The sequence below is a fragment of the Lagopus muta genome, chromosome 1 (assembly GCF_023343835.1).
Source record: "Lagopus muta isolate bLagMut1 chromosome 1, bLagMut1 primary, whole genome shotgun sequence".
Taxonomy (NCBI): domain Eukaryota; kingdom Metazoa; phylum Chordata; class Aves; order Galliformes; family Phasianidae; genus Lagopus; species Lagopus muta.
Window position 1 is genome coordinate 122,002,960 of NC_064433.1, and position 21,465 is coordinate 122,024,424.

Sequence of the window (21,465 nt, forward strand, 5' to 3'; positions counted from 1 at the left end):
TGTGATTAATGCATCCTGACCAGTGAACTCAGTCCCTCTCATCTGCTTGTTTTAAATAAGTGTTCACATTAACAGTGAATAACCATTCCTGTGATGCAGTTTTAGGAACCATCATTTGTTATTGGTAGGTGAAGAAGTTCAGTCCCTCCCAAGTGATTTTTTTCATCATGTATGAATGTCTCCCATGAGAGAGGAGTCCTGCACATGCTGTGTTTTAACTGCCTAAAGCATTGTTTATTCCATCAGAGAAGCACTCATGAAGTGAGGGTATCCTTATGTATGCAAACCAATTTCTTGCTTCAAAACTGGGCTTACTAAAGAGGATTTTTGGCAGATTGGTCCAAGCATTTCACCTCTCTGAACTGTTCTGAATCCTCTCTAAAAGATGTGGTGCCGGGATATACATTAGCTGTTGTTTCATCTTGTCTTTAAAGCAATGACAGTAAGGCTGTCAGTTTTGAACTTTGCAGGTCGTGCAAAATGGATGAGGTTGGCTAGTTTGTCTGAACAGTGCTTACAGCTGCATTTCATTGGATACATTTGATGGCTGACACTCACATGACAGACTGGTTTGTTCATTTTCAGAGAGTAGTAACTGATTACATTTTCTCTTGGCTGTGGTTCAGCTAAAGTTGCACTGTCCTATGCATTGTTTTGTTATCTCAGCTGCTAAGTAATTACTTTGGAAACCAACTCTTACAGTTTTTTTTTTCTTTTCAGGACTTGTGTACATTAGGAAAGAACTGAAGCAACACTAGTTACTACTTTTTATTACTAATAGAAAAGTTTTCTGTGTTTTCCAGGATCTTCTTCCCTTGAAGAAGTTAGCAGCAACCTAAATGAGTGGATCTGGGCTGTCTAGACTCACCACAGATTTGAATGTGTAATATTTTAGAAGTCAAAATAAAATATGATTGGATGACTTACCAGTCTTGTGTTTCTGTTGTCTAGGGAGACAGCAGCAACTGGAAGCTGAGCAACAAGAAATGTACGTGGAGGCTGATCAAGACCTTTACAGAAACATGAAGCGTTCTGTGGAGCCACCTGCAGAAAGACCTGGGGCGAGAAGAATGGCAGAAATGGAGAAATTGTACGGTGATGAAGCTGCCAAAATCCTAGCTATGGAGACTGCCATGCAGCTTATCTTTGATAGAAATTGTGACAAAAAACAGCCCAAATACTGGCCTATTATTCCCCTCAAGCTGTGAGTACCTGGACTGTGCTCTGACTTGGCACAGAGCTGTAGGGACAGTTGCCTCAAGCTGTACTGCTGGAAGCATCAACTGTTCATGTCATTTTTGGATGGGTTTTAGGGCAGGATCCAGCAAAGACAAAGTGATTTTTTTGCCCTATGTTCCTTTAACATCACCTGTTGTGATGGTCAGAATTCATTTACATACATATCATTGCCAATTAGTAAAAGGGGGAGACAGTAATTTAACTGTCTGAAGTCTGTTTCACTCATTTGATGTCAGCCTGCCTTGACCATGCAGGTGAGAAATATGACAACATCTATACCTAATGAACTGGAAAAAATTAACAGCAATTACAAAATGAAAAGGACTGTACAAATTGTCAGCTCTTTCCATTTAGGAAACTAAGTAGTCTTAGTTTCTAAGACTAAGTATTCTTTAGTCTTTATATCTTTTTTATATCTCTTTATATCTTTTTAATATAGCAGCATTTGGATCCAGCTTAATGCAACACAGCTTGAAGTGTTGTGTCTCCTAATCTTTTGATTTTCTTCTTTTTTTCCTTTGAGAGCCAGGAGCCCACTGGCCAAGACACAACATATCAAATTACTGTAGCTTGGCCATTTGAATTCTTTTTTCAAATGCATATAATAAAGCAGGAAGCTTTTCTTCAAGACTGATACTTATCTGGCAGGAGTTCAACTCTAACATAAAATTAGATAGGAAGATGTTTTAATGAAGGAGGTGGGGAGTTTGGGGGAGAAACTTGATGTGGCCCTGTCTATTATAGATCTGTCCAGCAAAACAGATCCTTAAGAGGACAAAATGCTTTTTGGGCAAATGCCAACAATTATTTTTGTCATTCTAATAAAAACACCTTATTGGTTTGAAGCTTGAAGGAAGATATATCAGTCTTTAACTGTGAAGCACTGCTGTTACATACCACTGTGTGCTGAAGATCTGTAGTTTGAGTTAAGCACTATTACCGTGGCAGAGCAAGGGAGCAGCACACTGTTTTAGATGTGACTGACATTTGTGTGCCTTTTATCACAGCAGAGAATGTCACAAATTAACTTCTCATGCCCATTGTGTCTGGTGTTCTCTGCTACAGTCAGCTAAACCAAACCAAATCTGAGGTGCAGTTTGGAGACTTTGTTTTTTCCTAGTAGTTACCATGTTTTTGTAAATCAGCATTTTGAGTTCAGTTCTACCTCCCTCACTCCTCATTAGATGTGAAGAGATGAGTTAAACACTGAAATTAAAATCCCCCAGTGTTCAAGACTTGTTATGGATATGATTGATATGAATAACTTAGGCTTGACACACGAGGGAGGCGTGTTCTGAATTACAGCCCTGCATTTGTCTTAGCTCTTTTTTTTTTGTTGGATTTTGTCAGAAATCTGGTATTTTGTATGGAATTCTTTGTTGACCAAATAAATGTTCTTAATGATATATCGTAATTGGTTTAAAACAAAAACATACAGGCCAAACTTCCATACTTCTGCACTCCAGTTCTCAGATCTCAAGCCTTCTTTTTGCTGCTGTATTGGTTAGAGAGAGTTGCATTAAAACTAGTTACAGTTTTAACACATAAGCACAAAGAGTGTTGACAGGACTTTCACAGGAATGCTGATCAGTACCATACCACAGAGTATATTACAAAATGAATAGGAGAGCTGTTGCATCTGCTGGGGGAAAACTGTGTCTCCAATCATATGCATAGATTTCTCTGTTTCTCTTGGAAATGTTTCCATTGTGGTGGTGATGAACTCCCTTGTGCAGTGCACTAAAGAAGAAAGAAGGGATGCATAGGACTGGGCTGTTCTTGATTTCAACCCAGTTCTTAGGATGGATGTTTCTGAATCCAACTGGTTCTGCTAGCAGAAGTCCTGATCTCATAAAGTAGTTGTATAGACCCCATACAAGACAAACATGGAATTCCTTTCTCACTTCAGATAAAATATACAGGAACTTTCTCTGCCTCTGTTTCTTGTAACTGTTTCTAAGAGGTTTTAACATACGCTGTGAGGTTGGAAATAGAGAGATCTGGATAAAATAAAAAGTTCCCTAAGAACTATGCACTAAGATTGAGCAAGAGGAGTCCACTGTTGCAGACGGTGTTGCTGCCAAATAATCTTTTCGCTGCTCCCAGATTTCAGGACAGGCAGTTGCTGGTGGGCTGTATTTTGCTGGTTATTCAGTAGAACCTGGAGATTTTGTGTTACAGCTTATTCCGTCTCCTGTGTCATTTTAGAGTTCTAAGAAATACCTCAGAAAAGCATCATCATGGAAGCAAGGTAATTGCAACTCAAAAATGCACGTGGAGTCAGAATGTCTGTAACACTTTTCAGTCCTGCATGCATGCTTTATGTTGAAATGCTCAAGTGACAGACCATGTACTCCTTTTTTTATTTTATTCCCCAGTGGTGATGGTATGTCAACCTCATGAATGGAATGCAGCCATGATGCTGCAGACTTGATTTTTCCTTCTCCAGAACATCACAGTGTTACTTTCAGCTATACCAACTGCTTGTACAGTCCTGCTGAGAGGAAGTTCTTCATGGTGGTAGTAGTTATCTTGAGCTATTCTCAGCTCTAACAGAAAAAAAAAATGCATCTTGCAGTTACAAGCAAAGTTCTCATACAAGAAATTAGGGAAACCAGCTTCAGAAACTATGATGATGTGCTACATGCCAATATGCAAACTGCCTCATCTTCAGAAGCTTGTGGTTGGTTGAAGATGCTTTTGAAGACTGGAGAAAAGTGGGAATGGATCTCTTTTAGTGTACACATTCTTAAAAGAAAAGAAAAACTTTCAGAACTGGCACAGTATAAACATAAAAATGAAGCAATGGCCTCTTGTTTCCTATCAAAAGAAAAAATACTTACACTTACTTATACAGTGGTGACGTTGTCAAGGACGCCTGTCCTTGTAGAATTATTTCCTCCTAAAGCAGCTGATGGTTTAATATGCCTGTGTATACAGGGAAACAGAGGAGATTAAACAATTTTGAGCAAAATAACTTATCATCAAAATTATTGGTAAGTATTCATCTTTGTTATTAGTAGTCCTGTTTAATGGTTAGCTGCAAATATCATGGAAGGATCTACAATGTAGAGCAACTTAAATTTCTGTAACAGCTTTAAAGAATTATGAATACTTACATAATGCACAGTGGACTTTTTCTTTCTTATGGCTTTTTTGCAGAAGCTTCTCAGTCATTATGTGAAATAATTTCAAATATTGACATCTTCATCTGTTGTTACATTTGTCAGAGCACAACTCATTGAATAGAAATTGAGAAAAGCAAGACACTTTAATTCAGCTGCTTAATGTTGGGTTTTTAAGTGATATTTGGCAGGCTGGACTGAATATCTGTCTGAGAGAATTATGGTGTGCCAAGATTACTGACCAAATACAGTCTATCTAAAGGAAGCATCAAGAACTCAATTTTCCTTCTATTTTCATAAAAGTATGAATTAACTGGGAAACATACTGCTTAATAAATAATGCAGTCTTGCTGTGAAGAAATTTTGTATAACCTGCTGTTTTGTCTCCTGCAGTCATGCTGGACTTTCTCTTATGTAGAATGGCAGCCTCCAAAGGACTCTCAGTCACTCCTGAAGGGTGATTGCACTTAAAGTATGAAGCTCCACTCCTCTATGTCCTTGTTCTTATGTGGCTGGAATTGCTGAGCATAGGTTGCATAGGTGATGTGCAGTGGAGCTTTGAGTAGGTGATGGACTGTGACTTTGGTATTCATGTATTCTCTTGGGGACCTGGCTGTTGTAGAATTGGCTGGGCTCAGTCTATTCTTTGAAGTAGGTGAGTGCACGTGCCTCAGCTTCAGCTATCAGTTCCAGCAGGGCAGGAGTTTCTGTTACTGTCCCCAAGACTGTTTACACCCATCCTAAAGAAATACCGCTGTGGGGAGGAAAGGATGGGGAAGGGTTGATAGAACTGCTTTCCAAACAGAGCTCCTGACACATCCTCCTTTTTGATTTTTAAACATTGTTTTGAATAAAGATAACAATTTACCAAAGTCTTGGTTCAAAAAAGCTGTGAGGCAAAAGTCTATGAAAGGCTGTTAAACATGGAGTTGAACCACTGTCCCCCGATCTCCCTAAGCTACACCTTACTGGATGTTGGGAAGGGATAAAAAATAGTTTTATTCGTGGACTTTTCTTATACTGTCATCTACACAGCTGCCATTGGATGATTATATAGGAGACCTCTGATCTGTTTATGGCAATTTGTGGAATTTTTTATGTGCTGCTTACACTGAAGATCAGGAGTGAAATACCAGTCCTGAGGTTCCTTTTTCAGCTGTCCCATGCATCCTTTTTTGTAGCTTCAGAAGTCACTCAGTGGCTCAGCTTCACCAAAGCATTCTGCCACCTGCATCTGCCAGCAGCTCTTAATTGTCTGATCGCTCCCTAAGTAAAAAGCTCAGTTGTAAGAGCCCTTCTGCTAAGCTGTTTACAGCTTATCTGTAGGTTTACAGGAAACACTCGCTTGTGCAATCAGATGAGCAGACCTGTGGAGGTGATGAACTCCACAGAAGCATGCATTTGTAGATTCTGCCATCACTAAAAGAATGTACACAAATACTTTTATAGTGCTCACAGCTTGCACAGACTTTTCCTGCTTGGTGCGCTCCTCATGCACTACTTTCATTAGGCATGTTGACCTAGCTTTCTCTGGTATATTTTTCTCATATAGGAAAATGTGCTTTTTCTTCCACGCTGAACATAAAAGATTGGCAAAACCACAGGAAGCTTTATCCTAGGATTTCTAATTATTTTCTACATTGCTACTTTATGTGTAATAGTTACAACTCTTCAGGCTTGCAGATGCTGTGCCAAAGGAGCATGTTTACATGGTTGAGGTTTATCCCCATTGGTTCAGTGTAAACCACTGCAGGGATTAGAGGCCCAGTGTTGAATCACATAACATATTTGGGCTAGCCATATACAAGCACCCAGCAAGAAAATGTCCATGCCCTTGTAGAGGAGGTTCTCTAGTCCTCTGCTCCTCTTCCTGGCCCTCCTCTGGACCTGAGAGAAACTTTGTGAAACAAAGGAAAGAGGAAGAGAACATAGGTGACCTGAAAATGACCTGAAAGCGAGAGAAACTCTGGAAACTGTTTAGCTGGGTGCTCAGAGATCCGAAGCATGATGGACACTGGTAGGACAATGCACTGTGGTGCACATCCATTTAATTCCAGGTAGCTGTGTGGGGATGGCAGCAGTAGGAGAGGCAGCGTAGGTGTTTTTCATAGACTGAGTCTGCATTCTAATGTTATTTCAAGCCCTGCAAAGTGCGACTGCCTAAGTTGTTCTACAAAATTTAAAGGTTGCTCAGTTCAGAAGGATAAAGAAAATCCAATTTTATTTCTAGAAACCAAGAAATGAAAATAATACTGCAAAATCATTGAACACAATTTTTGACACTTCTTCTTCACAATTATTTTTATAAGTTTGTGCACCCTATTAGAGAAAGAAAGATACGTTGTTCTTGACATTCTGCTTTATCTTCTCTAACACTATGGTGGTTTTATATCATTTCCCACTTCAAAATCCTGGCATGAAGGAAGTTAAACTATCTAAATGAAATTGTTCCATTACCACTCTTCTATATGATTTAAAGTTTCAACACTATAAACTATTGGCATGTTTTATTCCAGTAGGATGTGATAGCTTCTTGGGCTGAAGGGAACAATTCTTTTCCACTGGTGGGGACTATCAAACTGCAGTCTATGCCTGGAATAACAATTTCCACAGTGTTAACAAAAGCTACCAGTGCAGTTCATTGTTATCAATGTGTTTACCAAGAAAAAAGCTTTAGCCATAGGCATGCCATAGAGATGGATTTAAATGTGCTGGTCTTGCATAATGCAGGTAACATTGAGACTAAAAGAGCTATTGGAGGCACCAGACTGCTCCTAAGGCAGCCCATTTTCCCCTTCCAAACAAGATTTAACTGCTGTTGACAGAGGAAATATAGGACATTCTCCTAGTGAAAGTCTGCATAGTAAAAAAAAAGCTTGTAAAGGGCAAATAACTGATCTCTTTAGAAGAACTCTATAGAAGAACCTCTGCACTCTGGAGATACTTATTTTGGCTCTCGCATTGGAGTTGTAGATGACATGAAGATGGATCTTCTCAACAGAACAAGCAAAGGAGTGAGCACTGAACCTTTATTTTGTCAGTAATTTTATTTATTGCCTCTGGTGGTAGAGGAGATTGGTTCTGGAGTAAGGAGTCTCTCTGTCACAGCACAGAGAGTGCTTCCAACCCGAACCATTCTATGATTCTTCTTGATCCCACCTCACTTGTTTCCCTTCACTCCAACACACACTCTCAGCAGCCTCATTGTGCTTCCTCTTCTCTCAGCTCCTACGCTCCTATCTGTCGCCTACACTTAAGGGATGAAAGGTTACCCAGACACTTGTGAGCCAGAAGAGCAAATGAGGAGTTCTAGTCTAGATGCCTAGAAAAAAGCTGGTGCCTCCAGCAGCATCAGTGCTGCCAGAGGAAGGTGCCAGGCCCCTTACCACAGCGTTGTTGCCCTTGGTACCTCCTAGCAGCTCCAGCCCAGAGCTGGCCAAGAGAGGAAGGATCGTTCTCTCTTCTTTTCCCAATCAAACCACAAAACTCCCTTCCTGCTGAGCCAGTGGTGGGAAGAGGATCACTGCCAACTCCTCTCTGGGCAGGCTTCAGTCAACCACCTCCAGTAAATATCCCTGCTTGTTTTAACTACTGACCAAAGCCTTTCTAAAGTAGCAGTGCAATGAAGCCACCAAGATCCTGTTGAGCACCGGGGAAGCTTTTGAAAGGCTTTTCCCTTCGTGGGAGGAACTACTGGATACAGAGCCTGGGCTTCACAATCCATCTGTTCAATTTATAGTGTGTCTCAACAGTACATCTCTGTCAACTCCATCTCTCTGGTGGAAAGGCATAACTGTGATTTAAGAGCTCAGCCATTTGAAAGACCAGCCAGGCAACCGTGATCTATTCCCACCCCGCAAAGGAGGATGTTGCTAAGGCAGTTTCTCAATTTGAGAATCATTTTATCTCTTTTCTTCCTTCTTTTCAGCCCTCTTTGCCAGCTGGCATCCTGTTTTCTACTTTTCCAGCAGGCACCACTTCAGCTCAGCATGATCCTGAGGAGGGGGAGCAGCAGCCTATTTAGAGCTTAAAACCCATGGGGATTTACTGGCTGGAACCCCAGAGAGCAACCGGGGAAGAGGCAAATGAGGGCACTTGGCCAGATCATCTCTGAAATGCTACTGTTAAAGGAACCTGACATGCATGCAAAGGAAACACCAAATATGCCAAAGGCAGCACATGTAACATGCAGATAATGGCATGAGGTAATGTGACCTCTATCAATACCACTCATAACCATGGGCAATTCCAGTATTTGTTGTTCAGGTATCTTCTGAAGAGGTCACATCTGTAATACAACAAAACTCCCACAAGCTGCAGCACAACCAAGATTTAGTGTTAGCCCCAGCTAAAATGAGAAGTTTCTCTTGCACACAAAAAGGCATAAACTCAGGAATAAATGCAATCCAAAAAGTGATTAGGTAGAGACATTAAAGATTTTGCTTGTACAAAAAAATAAATAATAACAGAAACGAAATTATCCCATATATACAGAAGCTCTGGGTGTTAGGGATTGGTTAGTCATTATTCTCTTGGCATGTTCAGTCTGCAGCTGCATTTCTGTCTTACAAATCCAATTCAATCAGGAGAACTGAAACATCATTAGTGAACCACTGATTTATCCACCGGTGAAGTGCTGATATGGGCGTCTGTTCCTGCTGCTAATAAATTCTTTACACAGCAGCAGCGCTTGCTCTCTGGATATTTCACTTTATTCTAGTGGATGCAGCTTTCTAGTTTTGCTGCTGGGATTTGTAAGCTCTGCAACATGGAGACCCAAGACTGCGGGACCAGTGGGGAAAGGGAAAGCCACCAGGTGAGAGCTTGTCCCTAGTCAGAAGAGAGAGGTGGTTACACTGTCTGCAAGTATAGAAGCAGCTGGTGCCACAGAAACTGCTGCAGTAAGACCTTTTTCTATCCACTTCTGCTGCCTCGGTTGTGATAGGACAAGGTTGCCCAGAGAGGTGGTGGAAACCATCCCTGGAGACACTCAAGATCAGGCTGGATGGGGCTCTAAGCACTCTGAGCTGTGGATGTCTCTCTTCATTGCAGGGGTGTTGGACCAGATGGCCTTTAAGGGTCCCTTCCAACTCAAAAAATTCTATGATTCTGTGATTCTAAGTTACTGCCTTAAAGTATGGGAGGCCAGAGCTGATGTTGTAGACTGACGGTTTAGAAACTTCTCAGTTTAGCCAGAATTGAATTTAAAATAAAATGTACAAAAAATAAGAATCCAAACCCCCGTATGACAGTTGTCCAATATTATATATAATATAATATATAATAATAATATCATATTATATAATTATATAACCCTAATTAGAAGTTCTACTACATTCCTCTCTTGGAGTTGTGTTATTTTTCTTCTTGCTGTATGTGATATCCAAAATAATAGAATCAGATAGCAAGGGTCCTAAGACAGATCTATGTTTCAAAAATACAAACTCTACAACCTATCTTATTTATGCTACAAAAGAAGGGCAAAATGATAACTAGAGTAAGATACTTGACACGTTTATTTATTTTTTTGGTCTCTCAAATTGGACAATGTGTACAAGTGACGAGTGAGTCCTACATTTTTATTTTTAATCCTATGCTCATACATTTGCAGAAAATGGGAAGAAAATGTTTATGTTTAAAATAGGTGTTTGGATAATTTTTAAAAAAATATTTATTAGTCTGGGGCATGAGATGTCAAACTAACTCTCCGAAACCAAGGTTTAACATCAAACTTCATCTCACAGTTATTTTTCAAGTTCTTCCATTGCACTCTCATCCTTGTTGGACTTTCCTGGAGGGCTGTCGTTCATCAGACCAGAATTGCACTTTTTTCTTTTTTCTTTTTTCTTTTTCTTTTCTGAATGTCACATTTCTGGCAGTTTTAAGGTGTTTGGCTGGCTGTGAAGTCAGAAGGAGGTTAAATGTTTCCATTATGTCAGCAGACCTGAAACCACACTTTCATTCTAAAACCACACTTCTGGCATAGAAGGCCAGATTGGATGGGGCCCTGGGCAGCCTGATCTAGGTAGCAGGGGAATGGAACTGGATGGGCTTTAAGGTCCCTTTCAACCCAAGCCATTCTGTAATTCTATGGTTCTATGATTCTATGAGTTTGTATCTCATTCTCATTTGTTAACAACTGGTGAAGATTCTGCAGGACTGCAGCAGCCCAGGCCATCCATCTCCTGCAGTCCCTTTGCACTGTGCTGTTGGACACACTCAGTTGTACTGCTGCTGTTGAATCACTCCCATCTTTTTTCCTGCATTCACATTTTTGCCACAAACCACAGCTCTGAGGACAGCCATTTGCAGTGCAAGAACAGTAGTACAGAAGCAATAAAACAGTGGGTAAAAACAAAAACAATTACAAAAACCCAAACCAGCATTTTGAAATGTATTATAGTGAAAAACTAAAGCTGGGTAGCCCACTGTGAGCGAATTTAACTCAGCTTTCTGACACCGTTTAGGTCTAAGGCACCAGTGATGTTTACAGAGAATTAAAACCTTCTGTAGTAAGTTATGAGCTTTTCCCTATTGACAGAAGAGGAAAAAAAAAAGCAACTAAAATGAAATCAGCTGGCCGTTACCCAACCTTCACTGTCTAACTGGATCCAGGAGAAGTGTTAAAATGAGTCCTGCAATTTTCCTTCCATGCTCTTTGAGTCAGTTTGAAAAAAAAAACAAAAAGGCACCTGAGAATGTTCTTAAATGCTCTCTCTCTGTAAGTGCCATCAAAGGAGTTTTCTACTTTGGAAAAAGAGAGAGAGCCTTGTCTCAAAATGTGCTTTTGCCAGGAGTCCTGTCCTGATTAGGCTGCCTTAGAGCGATTTCTTGGGTGAGTGCCATGCTGAAGTTGTTGGATGGCAGCCATGTGTTCAACACTCCTGAAATAAAGTCCATTCCGTTAATTTGCGACTCAACATAAAACTTAGGTTAAGTCTATTGATAGTGCTGGAGGGTGTGGCTGTTGTACATATGTATGCAATTATTTTCAGGATATTGCAATGAGCACATATATGCTCACACAGAAGTTGCTCTGAAGTTGAATACTGATGTCGTATGGGTATGCATATTGCCCCCGTCTGGTTTCTCCATTTGCAAACTATTCCACGTTCAGATCTCCCCTCTGGTACTAATCAAAGTGCTGGATAATTCATACATCTGAGTCAGCTCCTCCTAAAGACAGTAGAGTGGCCTCTCCAGCCTACAGGACCCTTACTTCACAACACAGCAATAATGTGACAAAGCACTCCAATAAATGTTTACACCCAAGCCTGTTAGATCAAACCTGACATCTTTGGCCAAACTCAAATGCATTTTTGAACCTAAACGTTTTAAAATGAAGCCTGTGGAAGAATGCCTTTACTGGGATCATTCCACTGTGAGGAGGCCAGATTTTTCTCTCCTCCTTTGGAGGAGGGGTTGTCAAGGTTTTCCATCCACATTTCACAGATTCATAAAGGGAGGATGAAAGCAGGTGGGCTCCACTTTGGAGGAAATTCATACCAGCATGTGTTTGTTCTGTATAACAGACTTCAGTCTTCAGAGATCTTTTCACTCACAAGCTTCCCACTCCGTGTAATGCTTTACTGAGACCATCCACCCACTTTCAGACCTCACATTACCTCCTTCATGGCTCCCTACCAGCTAAAAAGCACAGAGAGTTGAAGGTATAGAAGCAAGTGTGTGCATTCAGAATAAGAAACACCGTGCCTGATTCTTCTGTCCTCTTTCTGTTGCTCTCTCTAAACTCAGTTCTCTCATAGAATCATAGAATCAATTAAAGTTGGAAAAGCCCTCTAAGATCACCTAGTCCAACCACCAATCCATCACACCATGCCCACTAATCATGTCCCTCAGTGCCACATCCACATGGTTCCTGAACAACTCCAGAGACAGTGACTCCACCACCTCCCTGGGCAGCCTGTGCCACGGAACCCACGGACATAAGAGTAAAATACAGAGCAAGTAAGGCCAAGCATGCAGAGCCATTAAGTGAAAGATGACTCCTGAGTTGCCAGAAGTCCTGATCAAAGCATTATCCTTCATTTACAATACCTTCTATTTATTAAAATCACTAAATCACACTAGCTATTTCACCATCAACTTGGGCTGTATGAAACAGAGAAGTCTATCTTTTAACACTAAGGATGTATTTAGCACTCTGTAATTAACACCAAAGTGGTAATCACTAATTTTCAGACAAAATTAACATCGGCTCATTGGGAAAAATTATGCATTCTGCTGAATATATAATTATATCTATTCTAAAGCAATCACTGCTGATATTTACATATTGAGGAACGGTTGCTGAAAATGTGACCTCTTGGTAATAAGAAACAGTTTTGATTTTGAACAATATCTATTCCATGTGCTATTGTAAGTGAATGTTAATTTCCAGGAGAGGACTTGTACATGCTAGCTAAACTACCAAACCACTTCTCGCTTTTCATCTTTCCTTTTCCCTCTTTTTCCCCAAACTACACAGGGCCAATGATCTGAACCATTTTCCTCAGCATTTTGCTATATGAACTTTCCAAGCAGCTCTGTGTAGAAAGCACTGAGAAGGGGCTTTGGTAGCAGCAGTGGGAATCTAAAGCAGATCAACTTCACATAAAAGGTACAAAGGACACAGGAGAGCGTGAGTCATTCTCCTTAATCTACACCGAGATGCTGAGTTCAAAGCACAGAAAGGTCACTGCTCCATTGCACGCAGATGACAGTATGAAGAGATTCAATTGTCATCTTATTTCTCTTTAACATCCATGGCTTCTGTAGCGCCGCTGTGAGCAGGAGATCACATGGGAGAGAAGGGCCCCAGCAGGCCTTGGCTGCGAGGGAATCTCAGGAGCTCAGGACAGAGAGGAGTGCCAAATCCATAGAGGAAGGCCACAGAGAAGACAGAGAACTAAAATCGGATGTTAGCACTTCTGCTTCCCTTAAACCCAAAATGCACTGGTGATAGCATTAAAAGGGAGGCTGGCTCGTAAGCCTCTGGTTTTACATGGTTTTGGAGATTTACTGTGGTTTTGTAAAATCAAGCATGAGAGGCTCCCTATGTACTCCAACCCTCTGGAAATTGGAAATGACTGCTGTCCATTGGCACCACTGGTGCTGTAGTCAGAAGAAATATTCTTAAGTAACCACTGAGTCCACTGTTAGCAAACACAGAAATGTTTGCGGTTTGTTATCCAGGCTATGGAAAAGGTTTCAAGCACCCAGCATAGGCAATAACTTACATCAATCAGCACAGAATTGCAGCCTTCACTCTGCCCTTTACAGTTCCAGCTTGCAACAGAACTAGGTCCCGCTGTTACCCCTTGGTGCCTGGAGTGTGGGATTAATCTGGCTTCCAAAACGACTCCGCATGGAGGAGTTGCTTGGCCACCAGGGCTCGCTGAGAAGCCGCACACCTCTCTGCCTGTCTCTCTTTTCCTTTAAGCACTGGATATAAGTGTGAGGGTGTGGAGCACAGACTGTGTAACCAGTAGCTATTTCTGCAGGCATCACAGTTCTGATGTGCTGTCCTGCAGAAGCCAAGCGTTCCTGCCCCCCGTGGTCCTGACTTCCTGGCCTCGCTGAGTGCTGTCCCTTCCTTCAGGTTGAGGAGCTGCAAGCCTAGACCCCAGCCCCATACTCTCCTCTGCACCCCAGACTTGGGATCTGCAAGTGGAAATCCCCACTGACTGCAGAGCTGTGGCCAATATTTGGACAGCTGCTCTCTGCTGTGTTCTGGAGGGAAAACGAACAGCAGTCCTGGGGATGGCTCATCAAGGAAGGCGGGCCTCTCTCCTTAGCACATCTTATAGGAATTCTTCCCCCCTGCTTTGCAGCAAGCCCACATACTCAGCAGCTGGCATTGGCTGTGTTGGTCAGCTTCTGGGATGCAAGATGGCCCTTGGCTTTCTGCAGAGCAAGGATGCCCATGAACACAAGCACAGCCAGAACCAGAATCAACTGCTCCCGACACTAAACTGAACACAGCAGGGTGCTGTTACCACTTGCCTTCAGCTCCTTCTGGATTTTGTCCCTGCAGGTGTGCAAGAAATGTGTGGATGTGGCACTGAGGGACATAGCGGGCATGGGGGGGGATGAGCTGGTGGTTGGAGTAGGTGATCTTACATGCATTTTCCAACCTTAATGATTCAATGACTTCAGTGCTATTTAGTGCAAATCAGTGTCATTTCCATCATGATCTTCTTATTCAATGCTGTGTAGCTCATCTGCTTTGAATCCCGAGAAGACTGGGAACAGCTTGCCAGTGACAAGCTTGGGTAAGATATTTTCCTCTCTCTATAAAATGGCTTACTTCTGCTGGGAAAAGAGTTCAAAGTTTTGTGGAGACATTCAGTATTTAAAGAGGAGCTTTAAGAAAGAAGGGGACAGACTGTTTAGTAGAGTCTGTTGTAATAGGACAAGGGAAAACAGTTCCAAACTAAAAGAGGGAAGATTTAGATCGGACATAAGGAAAGGCTTTTTTAACAGTAAGGGTTGTATGGCACTGGAACAAGTTGCCCAAAGAGATGCAGATGCCCCATCCTTGAACCTCTAAGGGTCCCTTCCAACTCAAACCATTCTCTCAATGATTTCATGTACAGGCCTACCTTTGGCACAGCTGTGCAGAATACAATGAAGAGGACATGACAAGGGTGCTTGTTCACCAGATCACAGAATCATTAAGGTTAGAAAAGACCAGTAAGATCACCTAGTCCAACCACCAATTCATCACACCATGCCCACTAACCACATCCCTCAGTGCCACATCCACACGGTTCTTGAACACCTCCAGGGATGGTGACTCCACCACCTCCCTGGGCAGCCCGTGCCACTGCCTCACTGCTCTTTACGAGAAGAAACATTTCCTGATATCCAAACTGAACCTCCTCTGAATTTAATGGTGGAATATGGTGGTCAAACCCAGAATGTCAGCATGGCTGGGAGGAGCTCTGACCTTGCTGCTCTGCCTCACACCTGTTGGCATGGGGCAGAACTGGGCAACACGACGACTTCTGCCTCCATCGCATCTGAACGTGGAAGGGTTCCATGCGCCCGCGGACACTTCCAGCCCACCCCGTTGTTTCTTGGGGCTGCCTTCCCATTTCCCCCAGAGGAACCAAGACCCCCCTCGAGCGGCCGAAGCGCTGTTCTAGCAGCAGTGCCCGGCGCTGTCGCGGGGCGGCGCTCCGCCTCCCTGCCCCGGGCCGAGCCGGGCCGGGCCCCCGGGCGGTGCGGGCGGGGCCGTCTCCGCCCCTCCGGCCGCGCCGCAGCTGCCCGAGGCGAGCGGAGCCCGGCAGTGTGTGAAGCTGCGGCCGCTGTTCTCCGCCGCGCTTCCCGCCCAGCCCAGCCCGGCTCAGCCCAGCCCGGCACGGCGAACGCCCGCCTGCTCCCCGCAGCGCCCCGCACGGCTCGGGAGACCGGAGCCAGCCATGGGTAAGCGAGCCGGGCTGGAGGAGGGGGCAGGTGCGGGGGGCTCGCCGGCCTCAGCGCCCTTGGGGTCCTGGGAAGCGGTGCCGTCCCCGGTTGAGCCCCGCGTGAAGGAGGAGAAGCTCGGGGTCGGGCGGGGGTTTGGAGGCTTCCTCGGGCGTGCGGCAGGAGCTGAGTGCGGGCGCTGCAGCCCGCCCGGCCGTCCCCGGTCTCCCCCCGAGCGAGCGGCAGTGCACGGAATGAATCGGACCGCGGGGAAGTTGGGCGGGCGGGAAGCGCCGCGGTGCCCGAGCGGTGCGCAGCGCTCAGCGCGTCCCTGTGTAACAGCGCGCCTCTGTGGCGCTGCCTCCGGTATTAATTAAGAGGGAAGGAATAAAAGAGAATTTAATTGCCCAGCCAAGGGGAGCTGACAGAATTCCTACGGTTGCTACTTAGTTAAATTAATTCGCATCACCTCATTCCTTACTTTCTAACGGCTTATTAACCGGTTTGGGCTCTGGCTCCTGCGGCACTGTGGCCCCGTTACTGAGCTGTGCCGAAGTTTCCAACACCCTTTAGATATGTGTTACGGCACTGACTCTTCCCGCTGCTCAGCTGCGATACAGCAAGCAGCTGAATTATTTGTATGTACTGACAGGCTCGGGTTTTGTGTGTGCATTCCCGTAGTCATTTCTTAGACTGTTCCACTGTGTCCACTTCTGAAATTGATATTAACTGAAGCTGTGAAGTTACAGCCAGTCCTGCATCTGTTGTCCTTCTCTTAACATAGGCTTTTGCTTTGCTGCTGTGGATTGATGTCAGAGGGATCTCAGGGTGGGGATGGGAGGGGAGGAGAGGGGGAGAAGAGTTTTGCAGTGTGTTGTTAGTGAAAGAGAAGCCTTCTCTGGATCACAGCATCTCATTTGAGGTGTGAGAGTGTGCATTTTGTTAGATAGCTTTGTCTGTGCAGTAACTGGCTCAGCTTTCAAAACCAAAAAGCTGCTCCAGGTCTTCAAAGGTGGTTCATCTTGAAGAAGCCAATCGGTATTACTGTGCTGAAAACTCAGAAGAACCCCAACACATCCTCACGAGTCATGGGCCTTTGGTGTGCAGGCATTGTACAGGTTGTCCCAGTGGGTGTGTTGTCCTTCATGGAACAGCTGAGAAAAGAGGACTGGAAAGAAAGAAGCACATATTGAACTCCTTGCTGGTGACAGTGGCCTAAGGACCTGTGCCTGCCAGCTTTTTGGCTTAGCAGCACTGAGCCCATGGGTGGCTGTGCTGTGACCCACCGAGTGCAGGGACATCCTCGGATGGGATGTTGCAAACAGAGCTCACAGCAATGGAGCCTTTGTAGCAGCAAACTGGTCCGTGGTGAATGCAGTGCGTTGTTGGCGTGTTGCGTAACAGCCTCACCACAGCCGGGGCTGTGGGACCAGGGCTGGTTTGTAGCCTCCTGTCTCAATCACGAGGATGTGTTTGGCTGTTTCTAATTAGGACCCTTTGAATTGTCCTTACTTGTGCAAAACTTTTGTGCTAGGCTGGCCTGCCGTGACTGATTTCTTTTCCATCTTGGAGTTGCTGCCATGGAGTGCGTTGGGCTATTGGCTCACTCAGTGCTTTGGAAAAGTTGGGCTTGTAGTTACCAACATTTATGGTTCACATTGACTCTAGGGTTGTCATTACTAACCACCGTGGTGCTTTGTGCATCCTTTGCTCCAACAGCCGCCTTGATATTGCAGTGTGCCTCACCTGGGAGATGTGGGCAATGCTTTACAAAATGAACTTAAACTGCAAAACAGCTTTGTTCTGAAACCTTGAAAAGCAGTACATGAATGACTGTAATCCTATAGCTTTATAACTTTTCTTCTTTCTTCTCCACCAAACTGCTGCTAGCAGAGGTGGAGCAATGCCTGCCTTGTGTGCCTCCCCTTGGATGCTGTGCCCATGACCGCTCTGTGGCAACAACCAGCCTGTGGGGTGCCAGGGCTCCAGCAGCTTGGAGTGATGCCCCCCTCTCCCAGCAGTGGCCCATGCCCAGCGTGGACCATCCCTGTCAACTTCAGGAGCACCTTACATACTCTTTCCACGCATGGAACCAAGTCCTCACCTTGCTGTAAAGTGTCTTCACAGGAGGTTCAGATATTCCACAAGCTAGGCTTTCTTATTATAATCAGCTGGGGCAAATCCTGAGAGAAAATCAGGCCTCTTTCTTTCTGTCAGCTACTCACTTTGTCCAGGTGGGAGCTGAAGTCTTTTGTGTGTCTCGGTAATAGTAAAATCTGATTACTATTGGTCATTAAGGATGGCTAGATTTCAATTACAAGGTCTTGTAGTCCATATTCTATTAAATCTTACACCTCTCAAATATATTTAACTGGAGAAGTGTAAAATTTTATACTGCCATCCTTTCCCTGTCTCCACGAGACCCGTTTAAGGCTACTGAAAAGTGCTGAAATTTGCCTTCTCGATGTAAACTTTCCTGTCTGAGGAAGAAATGGAGAAGAAGACGTTGTGAATTTCAGCTGTTTCCCAGTCTCCTAAATAATTTGAGGTTTCACCCTATTTACAGGTTCTCTCTTGCTCTTTTTCAAAGCGTATGGTTCAATGATACAGGACATCTGCTGTCCCCTCTGTGGATGATGATACATCAGGCGGATCTGGAAATGTTATATTTCCAAAATATACTCCTGGTTAAGGATTTCACCCCCTGAAGAGCTGAGCAGTAGGAGTGCTTTGATTATCTGCTGCCTTCAGTGTATCTCTAGACTTTCTTCAACCAGCTGAAACCTATATGTCACATCCAGTATTTAAAGCACTTAAAGCATTGCATTATTTCTCTCCATTTCTCTCTCAGGACTCCTGTGCTTTCCTGCCAGTAGTTGTGGTGTTGCAAGCATCATTTTTTCATATGGTATTTGTTCAGCAGCCATTGTTTTTCAGGACTCATGCTACCAGAGTCATTACTCTCAAAACCAAGAGTTAGCCCTAAATGTATTTTGGACTAAGTTAAAATGAATTGAAGATGAGCAAAGGGAAGCCCTGTTCTCAGTACGCCTTGCACCCATTGTGCTTGATGTCATAGCACGCTTCCTTGCCCTGTGCAATCTGGGAGTGATGAGAGCTGGAGCAGGTGAGCTTGGCTTTGAGTTGTGGCAGGCAAGTCTGAGGAAAGGCTGTCTCTGACAGCCAGGAGCAACTGAGATGTAACAAGTACACAGGTCACAGATGAGCCTGCTGCACTCTGTAAGGATCCAGAAGCTGGCACTGGGAAGACTGCACCATAAATATCCACAGAGGGTGAAGGACAACCCAAAGAGCCATGGAGTGGTAGAGTGGCATCATCCAGGTTATAGGCAATGCAGTGTGGCCTGGAGGGAGTTGACACCTGGTTACAGTGCCTGGGCTGGATCCTAGTCTCCTGGACTTCTTCTTGCCCTTCTTCTGCAATTAGATGTGAACTTGTGGTGGGGTGGCCTTGGCTGAGCTGTGCCCTTCAGCATGTCCCATTACCATCCCATGTAAGCACAGCAAAAAGCAGTGGGAATGAGGAGAGGTTGACTGCTCATTCTAACAGCTCACATCGTGTGCTTAATGCTCACTGCTCTACTACTTTCTATTGCTGTTTTAGTGCTTTGGCAGTCTCCTTCTCCACAATTACTTGTCTCTTGGTTTTTAGGCTCAAAAGGTTGCACTAGAGTTGTGGCCTGGGAAACATTTGCAAGCTGTGCAGAGAACTTTGAGAATTCAAGATCTTTTGTTCTCCATTTTTTTTTTTTTTTTTTTGAGCTATTTGTCTAGCAGCAATTTCAAAGTGTGAATGGAGCTTAGTTTCATTAATAGAAAGGTGTGCTTGAATCAGAGCCATTGAGCGATGCAAAACAGTGCTTCGCTGTGCACCATTTGTGTGTGTTTGTTTTACTCTTTGATCCCTGAATGCGCGTGGTGCTTGGAAGTTTTAGCCTGCAGGAATATGTAAAGAAAGTGGCTTTCAGGAATGTGTTTTTGCTTTGTGTGGTTTTTTTGTTTTTGTTTTTGTTTTTTGGCCTGGGGTGAAAAAATTTCAAGAAGGACTATGATTCACAGGTAGTGGGGACGTGAATGATGAACTTCTTGAAGGTTCAAACTGATTTGGATATCCAGTTTAAGATATGGTTCTCATAATTTTATGTAGTGTGGGTTTTTTTTTTGTTTGTTGGCTTGTTTTAGCATTTGAATGAGAGCATAGAACAGCCATTGCCATTCTCCTGCTGATTTGGGCGCTGCCGGTCAGGAAGCACACCTGGTGTTAAGAGTACGACTGGTCTGGTGTCCGGGGAGATCTGTGAAACAGAGTAAACGATGGGAGTGTGGCCAGAGGAGGATTATGTTTTGAGTAGCATGCTGGTTTTGTTAATATTGGAAACATATATTTGAGCTTATCAGTGTTTGCTGGACTGGAGCTGTGCAGCCTGCTGCTGATGGCTAATCGAGGAAGAATCTGCCTTCCTCATCCTGCCAGTAAGTGGGAGCTAACTTGAGCTCTCCAATATATGTTTTACTCTACCTTGTAATGTATGTTTTTGTCAGCTTGCACACTAGAAGATTCTTTGAGGCTTCTAATCCTAAGATACAGGGAGTGTGCGCAAGATAAACTGCAGAGCAAGTGGGAACAAAGCTGCCACAGGTGGCCTGGTGATCTTGAAACTTGGCTTCTTTTCAAAAGTGATTTTGCACTGAGATTTTTAAATTCTCTAGGTTTATGTGTGCTTTGCTTTCTGGTGCACTGCAATTATTTTTTTGGTGGACTAAAAGCTTGATGTGAGCCAGGAGCATGCGCTTCAGGCTTGGGAGGCCAACTGTATCCAGGGTTCCATTGTAAGAAGGGTGGCAGCTGAGAGAGGGAGGGAATTATACCCCTTTGCTCTGCCTTTGTGAGGCCTGTGAGGTGGAATACTGCATTCAGGAATGGGACCTACAACATCAGAAGGATGCAGAGCTGTTGGAGTGGGTCCAGAAAAGGTCATGAAGGTGATCAGAGGGCTGGAGCACCTCTCCTGTGAAGAAAGGTTGAGGGAACTGGGCTTGTTGAGCCTGGAGAAGACTGGGGAGACCTCATTGTGGCCTTCCAGCAATTGAAGAAGGCTTATTAAACAGAAGGGAGTTGGAGTTTTTACACAGGCAGATAGTGACAGGATGAGGGGAAATGGCTTTAAACTAAAAGAGGGGAGACTTTGGTCAGGGGGAGGAGGAGGAGGAAATTTCTGTACACAGAGGGTGGTAAGAACTGTGGTGCCCCATCCCTAGAGGCGCTCAAGGCCAGGTTGGATGGGGCCCTGGGCAGCCTGAGCTGGTGGAGGGCAGCCCTGCCCACAATAGGTGTTGGGGCTGGGTGGGCTGTGAGGTCCCTTCCAACCCAGAGATTCTGTGATTGTGTGATTTTGCAATTGAAATTAGTGTTTTGTTCAAGTTAAGATGTCTTTTTACAGCTGATTAAATCCTAGGTTCTAGGAACTTCACTTGGGATTTACTGCAGAAAAGTCCTGAATGCATCACGCCTACAAATACCATGCAAGTATGAACTAGAACAGTGGCCTGGATCTTCAGTGCTTTATGTTAAAAGGCCATGGGTTTTTTTGTTTGTTTGCTTGGTTGTTTTTTTGTTTTTTTTTTTCTTTTTAAGTGATTCTAAGAGACTTTAGTTGATTCCTGTTTACAT

The 21,465-nt window shown here is 43.9% G+C and overlaps 2 protein-coding genes across 5 annotated transcripts in view; both read left to right on the forward strand.

Moving 5' to 3' along the window:
• GEMIN8 (gem nuclear organelle associated protein 8) overlaps window positions 1-4,952 on the forward strand; it is a 28,964-nt gene extending 24,012 nt beyond the window's left edge. For all 3 annotated transcript variants that reach the window (XM_048960110.1, XM_048960100.1, XM_048960118.1), the window contains one exon: window positions 952-4,952. In XM_048960110.1, the coding sequence (XP_048816067.1) occupies window positions 952-1,208 (257 nt within the window). In that variant the 3' untranslated portion in view covers window positions 1,209-4,952. The remainder of the gene's footprint in view (window positions 1-951) is intronic.
• A 10,662-nt stretch (window positions 4,953-15,614) lies between these two features.
• GPM6B (glycoprotein M6B) overlaps window positions 15,615-21,465 on the forward strand; it is a 110,107-nt gene continuing 104,256 nt past the window's right edge. For both annotated transcript variants that reach the window (XM_048934674.1, XM_048934679.1), the window contains exon 1: window positions 15,615-15,794. In XM_048934674.1, the coding sequence (XP_048790631.1) occupies window positions 15,791-15,794 (4 nt within the window). In that variant the 5' untranslated portion in view covers window positions 15,615-15,790. The remainder of the gene's footprint in view (window positions 15,795-21,465) is intronic.